This window comes from Myxine glutinosa, chromosome 11, assembly GCF_964187855.1.
Source record: "Myxine glutinosa chromosome 11, kmMyxGlut1.1, whole genome shotgun sequence".
NCBI classification, from domain to species: Eukaryota; Metazoa; Chordata; class Myxini; order Myxiniformes; family Myxinidae; genus Myxine; species Myxine glutinosa.
Window position 1 is genome coordinate 67,608,687 of NC_136271.1, and position 13,816 is coordinate 67,622,502.

Below are 13,816 nucleotides of genomic sequence, written 5' to 3' on the forward strand. Positions count from 1 at the left end.
AAGAAGTAGAAATGGGAAGAAAGAATTTTCCAGCATTTTCTTCCTCGAACTTTCTTGATATTGCTTAAATCAAGCGTCATTAAATAAAGAACATTGTTCATTGCTTTAGAATCCAAAGAGTCTCCAAGAGGAACCCCACAGGTAGAGTCTCCAAAATAAAACCAACTTTCCAAGTTCCCAAGGTATAACCACATTCCTGTTGAGCCTCCAAGATAGGTATCACATTCCGAGTCATCAAAACAAAACCCCCATTCCGAGTCTCCAAAAATATAACCATCTTTCCAAGTCCCCAAGGTAAAACCACAATTTTCAGAAATATTGGGGGTTTCCGTGATAAGTCTCACATAGTATAACTGCGGACCATCAGGGAAAACTTCCCTTTCCCAATTTTTTAGGGTTTCTATGATGTGTCTCACATAGTATAACTGCGGACCATCAGGGAGAACTCTCCTTGCCCAATTTTTTAGGGTTTCTATGATGTGTCTCACATAGTATAACTGCGGACCATCAGGGAGAACTCTCCTTGCCCAATTTTTTAGGGTTTCTATGATGTGTCTCACATAGTATAACTGCGGACCATCAGGGAGAACTCTCCTTGCCCAATTTTTTAGGGTTTCTATGATGTGTCTCACATAGTATAACTGCGGACCATCAGGGAGAACTCTCCTTGCCCAATTTTTTAGGGTTTCTATGATGTGTCTCACATAGTATAACTGCGGACCATCAGGGAGAACTCTCCTTTCCCAATTTTCAGAAATTTGTGGGTCTCCAATGTATGACTTGTATTCTGGCTCATCAAGGTAGAACTTGTTCAGTGGGTTTTGTTTTGATAACTCACAACAAGTATCATCATGGTAAAACTCTTTTTCAGGATTTTGTGGATCTCCAAGGTATAACTCTTTGGCTGGGTCATCAAGGTAGAACTCGTTCTGGGGGTCTTGGTTGTTCAAAATGTCTTCAAACAAAAAAATAACTTCATCCCAAGTTGTGTTAAAAGCAGAATTTTCATTTCGTATCTCAGATACAATTTCCTGTGAAAGAAAATAACAATGTATTAATTTAATACAATATTTTTTATTTGTATAAATCAAGCTCTATGAATATTAAAATAAACTATGTTAACTCTTACACGAGTCTCATCTTAAAAAAAAAAAAAAAAAAAAAAAAAAAAAATTAAATAAATAAATAAATAAATAAACAAACTTACCTCCATTGATAAGAGGTTCGAGTCCAGTTCATCAATCTGAAGGTTGAGTTCTACACAGGTAGTAGGACTCCATGGAATAGCAAAGTTATCCCATTCCATTTCGGCATAGTAGTCCATTCTCAAGTGAAGCAGAAAGCGTGTTTGAAAAAGCCTGTGTGGTCGGTGCCTTTTATAAGGACTGGGTGTGTCTTCCTGTGGAAATTCCCTGGGCGTGTCTTAACTGGAAATGATGTGATGGAAATTCCCTGAAAATGATGTAATGTATTACCTGGAAATGATACAATGCTGAAGAGTTTATAAAGTGGGTGGGACTTAGCAAAAGTGGGAGGAGCTTAGCAAAAGTGGGCGGGGCTTAGTAAAAAGTGGGCGTGGCTTAACAAAAAGTGGGCGGGGCTTAGTAAAAATGGGCGTGATTTACCAAAAAGTGGGCGGAGCTTACCAAAAAATGGTATGTGGCACTGGAGGCGCTCAAACAAGAACATTGAGGGAGGTTTACCATTTTATCTTAGCTCAGTTAAAATATCTTAATAAAGAACCAAACTCAAACATATTTTTTGTTAATATATTAGATGGTGAAGAGAGTTGTAGGAGAATTAAATTATTTCCCACGCATAAACAAATATTTGTAGGGTCGTTGTTTGAGTGGGTTATATTCACCAGATGATATTAAGAGTAAAAGGTTAAAAGGTCCATGAGGTCAGAAGGATCACAGGTGTTTAAGTGGTCTAATGAATAAGGATAACATGTCAAAAGGTTAGAAGGTTCGTAAAGAACAGGGTGAGAGAAATATAGGTGTTTAGGGGCAATGAGGGAGGGAAAGAATTAATATGGAAGTGAATGGGTCAATGTTTGAGTGGGTCAAAGATTAATCTGCCAGATGATATGTAGAAGAAGGATGATAGGTCTATAAGAGAAAACAAATATTTGTAGTGTTTGAGTGGTCTAATGAACAACATTAAGGATAGGTACTACAGACAAAAGGTTCATAAAGATGAGGGTGGGAGAAATAGAGGTGTTTATGATTTTTGAAAAAGACAAGGGGGTAAATGACATTAGATAGGGATTTCCCATGTTAAACGGAGGTGTCCCAGAAGCAACATTATTACACTACTGACCTATGTACAGAAGATTAAATTCATTCAAAAAGAACCCGGGCAACGCTGGGTGCATTCAGCCAGTTTGATGTAAAGTCTAGGCTTGTAGAAGAGTGGGATAATGGATCCCTGCTGTCGGTAAACACTGTACTCATGGTAGGGCCACAGTTTGACACAAACAAGGTAATGAAAGAAAAGAGGAGAGGGAGGGGGTAGAAAACACAGTAAATGTCACGTGCCGGTTTGATGTGTGTGGTTAATGAGAGACGGAATGAGGTGGTGGTGTACTGCTTGCTTGAAGTTTTGGAGTGAAGAGTGCAATTAAACTACCTCTAAAAGGTGGTTCCACAAACTAGAGAAAGAACATGAGTGGAGGTGTGCATCAAGCTTGGCTTCTGGGAATTTAACTAGGAACTCGAACAAAGTATGTTTCCTAGAGGAGCTGGAAATAGTCTGATGGAGTTAAACTAACGGAGGGGAGGGGTGGTTAAAAGAAATTAACTACTTAGCTGTCTGCATTACTGGATGTCTGCATTCGAGGGTGCAAGACCAGAAAGGAGGTGAAAGAAGACAGAAACCACCAACTTGTCGAAGATGGCAAAGTGATAGACCCATAGACTAGGCTTCATCACAAAATATTCCAATGATGTTGAAAGCCTTGATTTCCATTGTGTAAAACTGAGCAAGATGTCAGGCAGGGGAGCCATCCCAGAGGGGAGAGCAATACTCCAGTACTCCATCAAGCTGCGGATGAAAACCTTGTTCGTGGATAGGAGTTAATTGGTGCATGGAAGGGCTGTGTATGACAGAAGGTGCCCAGTGAACTGGTTTGGAGGCCAACTTTTAAATGTGGCTTGCCTTACAGTCCTTGCGGAGAGGGAGAGTGATTGTGTGGGATTTCTCAGTGTTAAAGGCTCATTACAGTGTTAAACGGGTTGAGCTCCTCATTCTTAAACACGCCTCAAACATGTCTCGATTTCGATACTCGCTCCAAGGTGGCTGGTCCCCAAAATGCTTTTTCATATTGACGAGGCGTACCTCCCGTTGCCACGCTGACGGATTTAATCAAAAGACAGCATGTTCCACTTCAAGCACATTGCTTGTCTGTCTATCTGTGAGTCTCCATGAAGATGTGAATGTAAGTGAAATGCATGAAAAATGATCTTTTATAACGTGTAATTGTTGTTTTTCTCATAGCTGTTTTTCTCATCCTCATTTTTCTATTGCTTCGAGAAGTATTAGTACATATCATTTTTTTGTTCCTTCCGTATTCGTCATGCTTTATTATAAAGAGTTCATGCTGTCGTAGCATTAGAACCACTACATTAAAGCTCCAAGTTATGCTCTTCCTCTTCCCTCCTTGAAAGACAGACTTTAAAAACAGGCATTTTTTGATTAAGTGGACGCTAATTTTTGTTCCAGGTAAATCAACTATCTTTCCAACGGTGCCATTTTTATTATTCTACGACAGCAGGAACTCTTTAAAATATGGTGTGAAAGACGAACACACACACACACACACCAAGGACACCACAAATGGTGGGACTGAATCATTCGGATAAGTGTAGGTTCTGCAAGGAAGAAACAAGGTGAAAGCCATCTCCTATCGGGATGTAAAAAAAAAGAAGAAAAAAAAGCGTCAGAGCAGTTGTACACCCAAAGGCACAACAAAGTATGTAGAGTAATCCACTGGCACATCTGCAAAAGTCTCTATCGTAGTTCCAGAAAACTCATGAAAACATGAACCAAAAGCAATCACTGAAACCAAGGAAGTAATGCTCAATTGTGACCTCATGATCCCATCAGGTGTGAACATAGAAAACAAAAAATTGCGACCAGATATAGAACTGAGGTACAAAAACGAAAAGATAGCATAGCTAACTGAGGTGTCGGTACTCAGCAATTTTGGCCTAAACAACGCAGAAATCAAGAAAATGACGAAATACCAAGCCCTCAAAAATGTAGTGAAAAGATCCTGGAAGATGAAGAGCGCCGAAAATGTACCAGTGATTATGGAGCAACGGGAATGATAAAAAAGAACTTAACAGAGATCTTAAAAACCATCGCTGGGAATATTACAACAAACAAACTGCAGTTGGAAGCTGTGCGAGGCTCGGTGACGATCCTCAAAAGAGCCCTCGGGGGGGGGGGGGAGGGGGGAAACTTCAATAACTGGTCCATGAATCATGATCCCTTCCTGAAATGGAGGTGGATACTTTGAAGCCCACATATGGAGATAACAACCAACGACACACACCTTTTAGTAATAGATGCCTCTGGCCAGCAGTCATCTGTTTCCAGTATTTCAACAGGCTTGACGTTTTGATTGGTCAGAACGATGTAATTATTCATCTGCATGACCAGATTGGATAGGCCCGATTTTGTTTCAAACCTATGGTACCTCTATTATTACGTCAAAATGTATTCTCATTACCCAAACTAGGAATTCTATTTTCAGTGTGCCCTATGTTGCTGATGTTTTATAATGGAAAGTTGTAGCTTAGATTTTCCAAAGGCTAAAACATAAGATGCAGCTAGAACGCATATAGATGTGCATACCTTAGAACATAAGATGCGCATACCTCTGCCAGACGAAACGGTTTACGCTTTGTATCCCACTGATAGGCCGGATCTGGATCTGGCCCGGAACCAAACTCTAATCGTCTTGTTCATGTGACCTACCCGCCAACCCAACTCGTCCACCAAGATTAATCTAAATCAATCCACAACTTTTTGAGATATCCTGCTCACAAAAACAAACCAACAAACAGGGTGAATACCTCTGTCTACCTTCGCTGACGGAGATAAGTTGAAAAAAAAAAATTCCAGAAGCTTTCAATTTTGATATTTGAAAAGAAAAATTATTTGATATACGAGTTTGACATTTTGAGTCACCACCACATTAACTTTGTCTTTAGTTTGCAGCGTTGTTACCATTGCTGATTTGGTGCTCCTTTTTTTGCACAGCTACTGCAAGCGCAGGAGAAGGGAGAGGATGCGGTGCTCTGTTGCTGCCTGGAGGTGAGTTTGTATCTTTTAGGAATTTTAGGAATATATAAACGAGTTATATAAACTCATTCACTGTTGTGGGACCAGGAACCATTGCCGCATGGATTCTGACCAACGGCATGTCTGCCACACACCACCCAAAGCTAATCTGGATGGGCAGCCAAGATAATTACACTTGGAAGCGTAAACTCTTCTGGCTATGAGCGGGAGTAGATCCTCTCTCCACTCTTGTGCACAGGTGGACTTTATGCTTCTTTGAAGCACCCCTGGGTGTTTTTTTTGTTTGTTTATTTTAGCTTCGCTGTAGCTTCAAGCTTCCTATCCTGTTTGATAATGTACTACATTATGTTCCATTTCTGTTAATTCTCTGAACTTGATTGTTACCTGTGACATGTCGCAGGTCCACAGGAGCATCGTGTTGCTGCTGCTGCTGCTGCTGCTGTTCTTGTTGAGGGTCTATTTTTTTAATGTGCACCAATTGGGTGGATAGATGCTGGACAACACCCACATCTGTTGCTTGACTCCACCCACCATCGTGCCAATACGAAATGATATGGCTGCCATCTTGTTTCCTTGTGGGCCTAGCACATTAGGTCTATATCGGCCTCTGCTGATTATATACTGTCTGGCTTTCTTATGTCAGATCTCCATTGACTTTGTTTGGGTTGTGTTAAATTATAAATTAGTAAGGTTTAATCGAGCCTATACACACCTCCCTAAAATAAAATAGCGTTATGTAATTTTAGAACAGTGCCTATTTGGCCTGTTGCCAGATTTTGGAAGCCAGTTTTGTCACGCTTGATGACAAAGTCCCATACCTCGAGTGACCACGTACAGCACAGTGTGTGGGAGGGCAGAAACTTGCTAACTCGATGCACACTCGTTCTGACGTTCTTGAGGCCCAGACCTAAATCTACTGTAATTTATATGCCCCACATAACATAACCCTTCCTGCCGCTCCTGTTTCGGAGTGGGTGCACTAGTTTTAGTTTCCTGAAACCAGACCCAGCTGTCCTTCGGACTCATGATTAATATTTAACCAAAAAACCATGAAGACCCTTGGAGATCAATTGTATAATACCTTCAACAGCATGGATGAGGGATAGGAGTAGACAGAGGTGAAAAATCTCTTTTATGTCGCAGGTTGTGACTATAGAGCTGTCATTCTTGTTGAGTAAAGCTTAAAGGTTTTCAAAATTGTCCATTCCTTGCCTTCTGTTCATTCAGTTGCAGAGCATTGGAGGTCTGCTTGAAAGTTGCTCCCCTTCTGGCATGACGGACCTGCTTTCCATTGCCCGGGATAAGATGCTCGATTCTGACGCTTCGTTGCTCACCTGCTCTCTGCTTCTCGAGATAGTGGAGGTCCATGCCAATAGCTGGCTCCCGCTCACCGCCCCCACGGCTACCTACTACAACCGTACGTTGCAAAAACTCACAGCATAATTACTCGTTTGGCCACGAGAACAGTTTTTTGCAGTGTGTCTAAGCATGGTACAAATGATGGCGAAGCGCTTGTGCCACAAGCTCCGTCCGCTACGCCTTGCTGAGTTCGGCACAACCGAGCCACGTCCGCTGCTGTTGCACGTTCACAATGGAAAACGTCCTCGGAGTTACGGACAGATGGAACGATGAATTAGAATTTGTGAGGTAAACAATTGGATTTTATGTGTGGGTTACACAGGTGAAATAGAACCATGCAAGAAAAACGATGCTGAAAATGAGATATGAGTGGTTGGGATGGCAGGAGGGAATTGGGAATGAAAGTTGGAAAACTGGGATTGGGGTGGGGAAATAAGATTTTAAATCTAGGAAAGGGAGAGTGGCAATAGCGACTTTGTGACACTTTAGTTATCACAAGCTGGAGATGCGGAATCGAAAGCGGGAGCTTTAAAATTTTAAAGCAAACAGTATTTTCTTTACAAGACAAGGCCAGATGCGTGACACAACTGTGTGCCTTGTCGTTCTCTTCGATGTTGTTCATAATGGGTTTACATTGTTTTACACTCGGCTGCGGTTCACGGTGCATATATAATGCCATGAAGACATGAACAGTGGTTGCATTTCTCTGTTAGTGATTTATTTTATCATAATTGCTGCCTGTCCTCTGAATGGCGATTCCGCCGCTTCCTTGCGGCTTACCAATCCTTTTGGTTCCAGAAATAATTTAAACGTTAATCGACGCTTTCAACCAAGGGTATTTAAGTTGTAATTTTTTTTTATACTTTATAATCCTCTTATTTAATTTTTTTTTTTTTTGTATTATAATAATTATTATTAATATCATTCTTTTCACTACCGTCGTCGTTATGCGGCAAGCAGTTTAACTTTACACGGAAGTTGCAATAAGCGTCCGATTTTGCTCGCGATCGATATTCCACGCAATTATTTGGATTGCTATTGGTCTTATGAAGAACCACGTTAACCGATTCTATGCTTGAAATGGTTCCAGCGTAACCCCAGGCTCGTCGATGCAAATTAAGATTCAAAAGGCAGCTCTTTCTTGAATCGCAGATGGTGTGGAAAATGAAAGGGGTCCATGGTCGATTGCATTTTCTTCCACACATCTGAGTTCTGATAATTATATTGTTGGATGTATAAGTGTTGTTAATAGGCTAATGCAGCAGCAAGTTGAGAGGTTAGTTATACTGGTTCAAGTGATTTAATGAAGGCAAATTTACCTGTAGTGAAAGTAAACCGCCAAAAGGTATTTGTCTTAAGCTGGATCCCTTTCTCCTGCTCTTCTTCACTGGTGTGGTGTTAAAATACTTCTAGTTGTTGACCTCCTATGATAAGCCTGTCAGTACCAAGTTAAAATAAGTTTTAATGTAATTTGTGTACATCACCGTTCCCCTTGCCCCACCCTTCATTATTCTGCTGTTAAACCATCAAAATGACTTTATCCCTGTGGTTGTATCTCCAGGCTATCATTGTGTGCCATCTTTGTGCATTTGTTGTGACACTAATCTCGATTTGTAAATCTGTTTTGAGCTGCTAGCCTCCCTCGGTTTGACTGCGATGTGGCGGCGAATGATGCTGCGACTGCTTATATGGACGTTGCAGCTCATCCTGCACAGGCTCTGCTGTTCAATAAACCACTTGGAGAAGGCGCTTGCTTTGGGTTGTCTATTTTGTTTTAACGATGCAGGAAACCCAAACTATTTTTGTTCTGAAGATTGTTGTCATGGTATTAAAAGTTGCTTTTGCTGCATAATGATGTAAAGTTAAAAAAAAAACAAGACCAAAAGTCTAACAGCGGCATAGCCGCGCTTATAAAATATTATAAACCACAAACATGTTTTGCTTTTTAAACAGTTAACGCTGCTTATAACATTAAACAAAGAAATTTGGATGAATCTCGACATCCATGAGGTACGTTTTACTTACAGAACTGAGCGAAAATCTACTGTAATCTATATACCTGTTGAGGTCCACAAGAGTTTAGGGAGTGCTAATTTACCAAGCAGATAGCTAGCGCTTGCTAAGCCAGCCGTTCCTTAAGGGCTTTGAATGGAGTGCTTGCTCGAATGCTTAAACCACTTGGTTATTGCTCCACAAGAAATTTGGTAAATGAACACACACCCAATGTTCTTGAGACCCGACCATATATCGACTGTAATCTATATGCCCCAAAGAGGAATGACCTTTCCTGGAGCTCTCGAAGGGAGCGGGTGTTTACGCCTTAATGACATCTTTACGTAATGACGTGGCATGATGGTCGGACACAAAACTGCCACTACTTTAATATTGTTACGGAACCCAACGTCGGCCTATGGTTCCCCTTTGAGGGGGGATTAGTCCCCTCGTTTGTTACTGACCGACGTGCTCCCTGAAGCTGCACCGCGACCTCCGGAAAGGCCAGTGCACAGCCCCGTTCGTGACCGCGGATAAGATGTTAATTTGCCGAGCGGATGGCAGCCGCGGCCCGAACCGTTAACAATGACTAGACCCGATTCCTTAACGTTGGCCAAATCGTGCCACAGGTATTCAATTGGGAAAAGACAGACGACGGATGTGAAGAAGAAGAAGACAAAGGGTTTGCAATACGACTATAATTTATTACTACTATTTACAACCAAAAGAAACCGAGGAGGAGGAAGGATAATAAAATAAAGACAGAAGGAATCAAGGAGACAGTGCAACGCTAGCTTACCTACAGTCTTAATTAATACCCCAGGACAAGACACAAAACGGACGACAATCAAACTCACACGAATGGGGAAATGAAGGCAGGAACGATTGGCTGGGAGGGGGGGAAGGTCCAAGTGGTCCACAGAGCTGGAAGGATGCGGGTGGTGGGTGTGATCCCGGCTCGAGTTGAGCAGCCGCCGACTCTCCCCAATCGTCTCCGCATGGCGACGTGGCTTCTTGGCCGCAACTGTCGTCGACGCTCCAAGCTGCGGTTTGTTCACAAGCTGCGGTTTGTTCACAAGCTGCGGTTTGTTCACAAGCTGCGGTGGACTCTTTTGTGCGTCTCTCTCCGAAGCTCGTCTCACCTCCTCTGGACTTATCTCAGGCGCATCTGGTGGTGGGGGCGTCTCGCGGGTTATATAGGCCACACCCTTCAACCTTTTCGAACCTCCCCGATCGCTCTTCCTCCGCCCTCTCAAGCCAAACCCCTTTGGCTGGGTTGGTTGAGCGGGGCCGACTCACTCCTCCCCTCTATGACGAGGTGGAGACACGCCTTTCTTCTCCGAGCCGGAGCACATGGCAATGGCGGCGAATGCAGTTGGCAATCGAGGCTTCAGGAATGGGAATGAAAGGGAATGGAAATGAAAGGGAATCTACTCTATTTGAATTCGGTGCAATGGAGTATTAATTAATGGAAGACAAAGCCTTAACCTAATACACAGAATAAGGAAATAACTACCAACAAGCAGGAAATCTATGATTGACTAACGCGATTGTATATGACCTAACTAAGGGACACCCTTTTGACCTTTATACACAACTGGAGGAAGGAGGGTGATATTTTTCCATTTACTACACAATAAAAAAACCACAATTCTCATATCCACAACAATATATACAAGACTAGCTGAATGCACCCGGCGTTGCCCAGGTTCTTTTTGAATGAATTTAATCTTCTGTACATAGGTCTGACGCGAGCCCAGCATCAGTTAGTGCTCAACGATTCCTTGTTCTTTCTTCTGTCGGGCCCCGCGAGAGAGAATTTTGAATGCATGTCAGTCAGATATTCCTATTAAATGCATAAGTTGTACTTCAAGAGAATTTTGAAAGAAGAGTTATTGCGAAATGGGCCCAGCCCGGCCGAGGCGGCCACAACCGGCCTCGCCACCTGGCCTATAACCTTCCCGGGGCCCGTCCCGGCATTTTTTGTTTCGGAGGTTTCCTCCTATCTTTCACCATTCAGGAGATTAGCGCGTGCAGACAAACAAATGAAAAATTGGTCATGAGGACTTGCCGGAATGAGGACTTGCCGGAATGTACTTTTTTTATCGGCAATTTTGGACAAATATGGCGGCCGAACCACGTGGCCAATGACGTCATCGTTATTTGTTTTCAAAACTAATTTATTCCTTGATGATGCTCAATAAATTTCATCTTCATCGGATGAAGTTTTGTACTTGTCGAATTATGACGTCATAATGGAGGCACCTATGACATTAACATATTTTATTCCCCATGGAGAGTTATTTACAATGAGCCATGTCAATTTTTTTCTATTCAGCACTTTCAGAGATAGAGGTGCAAAGTTTTTCGGTTTTTCCAAGATGGTGGCCGAACCACGTGACCGATGACATCAATTGGGCACAGTCTATTCCAGGGCAAGACAAATACGTATGCAAAGTTTGGCGATTCTACGTGCAACGGTGTAGACGTAGTGCTACAGACAGATGAAAAATCGGTCAGAGACCGAGGACTTGCCGGAATTTACTTTTTTATCGGCCATTTAGGACAAATATGGCGGCCGAACCACGTGACCGATGTCATCATACATATTTTATTCCCCATGGAGAGTTCTTTACAATGAGCCATGTCTCAATTTTTTCTATTCAGCACTTTCGGAGATATGGAGGTGCAAAGTTTTTCGGTTTTTCTAAGATGGCGGCCGAACCACGTGACCGATGACATTAACATATTTTGTTCCCCATGGAGAGTTCTTTACAATGAGCCATGTCTCAATTTTTTCTATTCAGCACTTTCGGAGATATAGAGGTGCAGAGTTTTTCCAAGATGGCGGCCGAACCACCTGACTGATGTCATCAATTGGGCACAGTATATTAGAGGGCAAGACAAATACGTGTGCAAAGTTTGGCGATTCTACGTGAAACGGTGTAGACGTAGTGCTGCAAACAGACAAACGAACAGAACATACTTGCCGGAATCTTTTCCGGCAAGTAACAAATGAAAAATCGGTCAGAGACCGAGGACTTGCCGGAATTTACTTTATCGCCCATTTAGGACAAATATGGCGGCCGAACCACGTGACCGATGACGTCATTAACATATTTTATTCCCCATGGAGTTCTTTACAATGAGCCATGTCTCAATTTTTTCTATTCAGCACTTTTGGAGATATGGAGGTGCTGTTTTTCGATTTTTCCAAGATGGCGGCCAAACCACGTGACCTATGACGTCATCATCCACATATTTTATTCCCCATGGAGGGTTCTTTACAATGAGCCAGGTCTATTTTTTTCTATTCAGCACTTTGAGATATGGAGGTCCAAAATTTTTTTCGGTTTTTCCACGATGCCGGTCGAACCACGTGACTGATGACATCATTAACATATTTTATTCCCCATGGAGAGTTCATTACAATGAGCCATGTCTCAATTTTTTCTGTTCAGCACTTTTGGAGATATAGAGGTGCAAATTTTTTTGTTTTTTCCAGGATGGCGGCCGAACCACGTGACCGATGACCAATTGGGAACAGTCTATTCCAGGGCAAGACCAATGGGTGTGCAAGGTTTGGTGATTCTACGTGCAACGGTGTAGACGTCGTGCTGCAAACAGACACACAGACAGATGAAAAATCGGTCAGAGACCCAGGACTTGCCGGAATTTGCCTTTTTATCGGCCATTTAGGACAAATATGGCGGCCGAACCACGTGACCGGTGACGTCATCATTAACATATTTTATTCCCATGGAGAGTTCTTTACAATGAGCAATGTCTCAATTTTTTCTATTCAGCACTTTACGATATGGAGGTGCAAAGTTTTTCGGTTTTTCCAAGATTGCGGCCAAACCACGTGACATATGACATCATTAACATTTTATTCCCCATGGAGTTCTTTACAATGAGCCGTGTCTCAATTTTTTCTGTTCAGCACTTTCGGAGATATAGAGGTGCAAATTTTTTCGGTTTTTCCAAGATGGCGACCGAACCACGTGACTGATGACGTCATCAATTGGGCACAGTCTATTCCAGGGCAAGCAAATACGTGTGCAAAGTTTGGTGATTCTACGTGCAACGGTGTAGACAAAGTGCAGCAAACAGACAGACAGACAAAGACAGACAGAAAACAGACAAACGAACAGATCAACATACTTGCCGGAATCTTTTTCCGGCAAGTAACAAAAACTTTATTTTATATATATGGATAGAAGATAGATATATATTTAACCTCCAGTAACGTTGCAGTCACTACAAAGTGATTAGTGTTACGATTAGATTTACGATAACGTTACGTTATTATTAAGAAAATTGTATTATTTAAAAAGAACTGAGGTGAATGGCCTTACTTCCATGGTTACACCGCTTCAATCCATCAACATTCCATTCATGACATTGGGATTAGTGTTATGGTTCTATTTACTGTAATAATATTATTACAAAAACTATACAACAAACGATACCACTGTATTAAGAAACTTGGGCTTAATTTGTCCGAAGCGGAAGGTGAGTCATAACGCCTAAGGCCTATTCGTACTGTATTGTTGGAAGAGACATAATGCCAATGCTTTCGATATTTGATGGTCAATTTAACAATCGGTTTTTGTGTTTCACACTGAAGAAAACCGTAAAGGTAGAGCATGGCGATTGTGATATGACAGGTTCCACGATATGTTCGGCTTATAAATCAAAATGGCGGAGTGTGGAATCAGCCGTTGTACGCCGTAATGACAGATGTAATCACATCACCCCATCATGTGACCAGATTCTCAGCTTTGATTGGTATACATTTGAGGGGACATACCTACAGACAGACAACACCGTTCTCGACAGCTCTGCCCGATGGGCTACACCGTTTAAAAAAAAACAAAAAAAACGAGAGTTCATAGAACACCTGATCCCAGTGTTCAAATATATAATTCAATTGAAATAAAATTATTTTAAAAGGTCGTATAAAAAAAATAAATACAGAAGTTTACCGCCATTGATTCAGTGTCTATTACACCACCTTATATATGTGCAAGTACCTCCAAACTGGAGGTTCTTTGAAATATTAACAAGGCAATTCAAGACAGCTGTTCACTACCATCTCGTCACCCCCCATCCAAAATAATGATCTTTTCTAGACTTGTTAAACCACCCCCAC

At 41.9% G+C, this 13,816-nt stretch overlaps 1 protein-coding gene across 2 annotated transcripts in view; it reads left to right on the top strand.

Annotated features, from left to right (window-relative positions):
* Window positions 1-8,418, top strand: part of CTIF (cap binding complex dependent translation initiation factor) — a 79,954-nt gene extending 71,536 nt beyond the window's left edge. For both annotated transcript variants that reach the window (XM_078786742.1, XM_078786743.1), the window contains 2 exons: window positions 5,269-5,322; window positions 6,538-8,418. In XM_078786742.1, the coding sequence (XP_078642868.1) occupies window positions 5,269-5,322; window positions 6,538-6,753 (270 nt within the window). In that variant the 3' untranslated portion in view covers window positions 6,754-8,418. The remainder of the gene's footprint in view (window positions 1-5,268; window positions 5,323-6,537) is intronic.
* The last annotated feature ends 5,398 nt before the right edge of the window (window positions 8,419-13,816 follow it).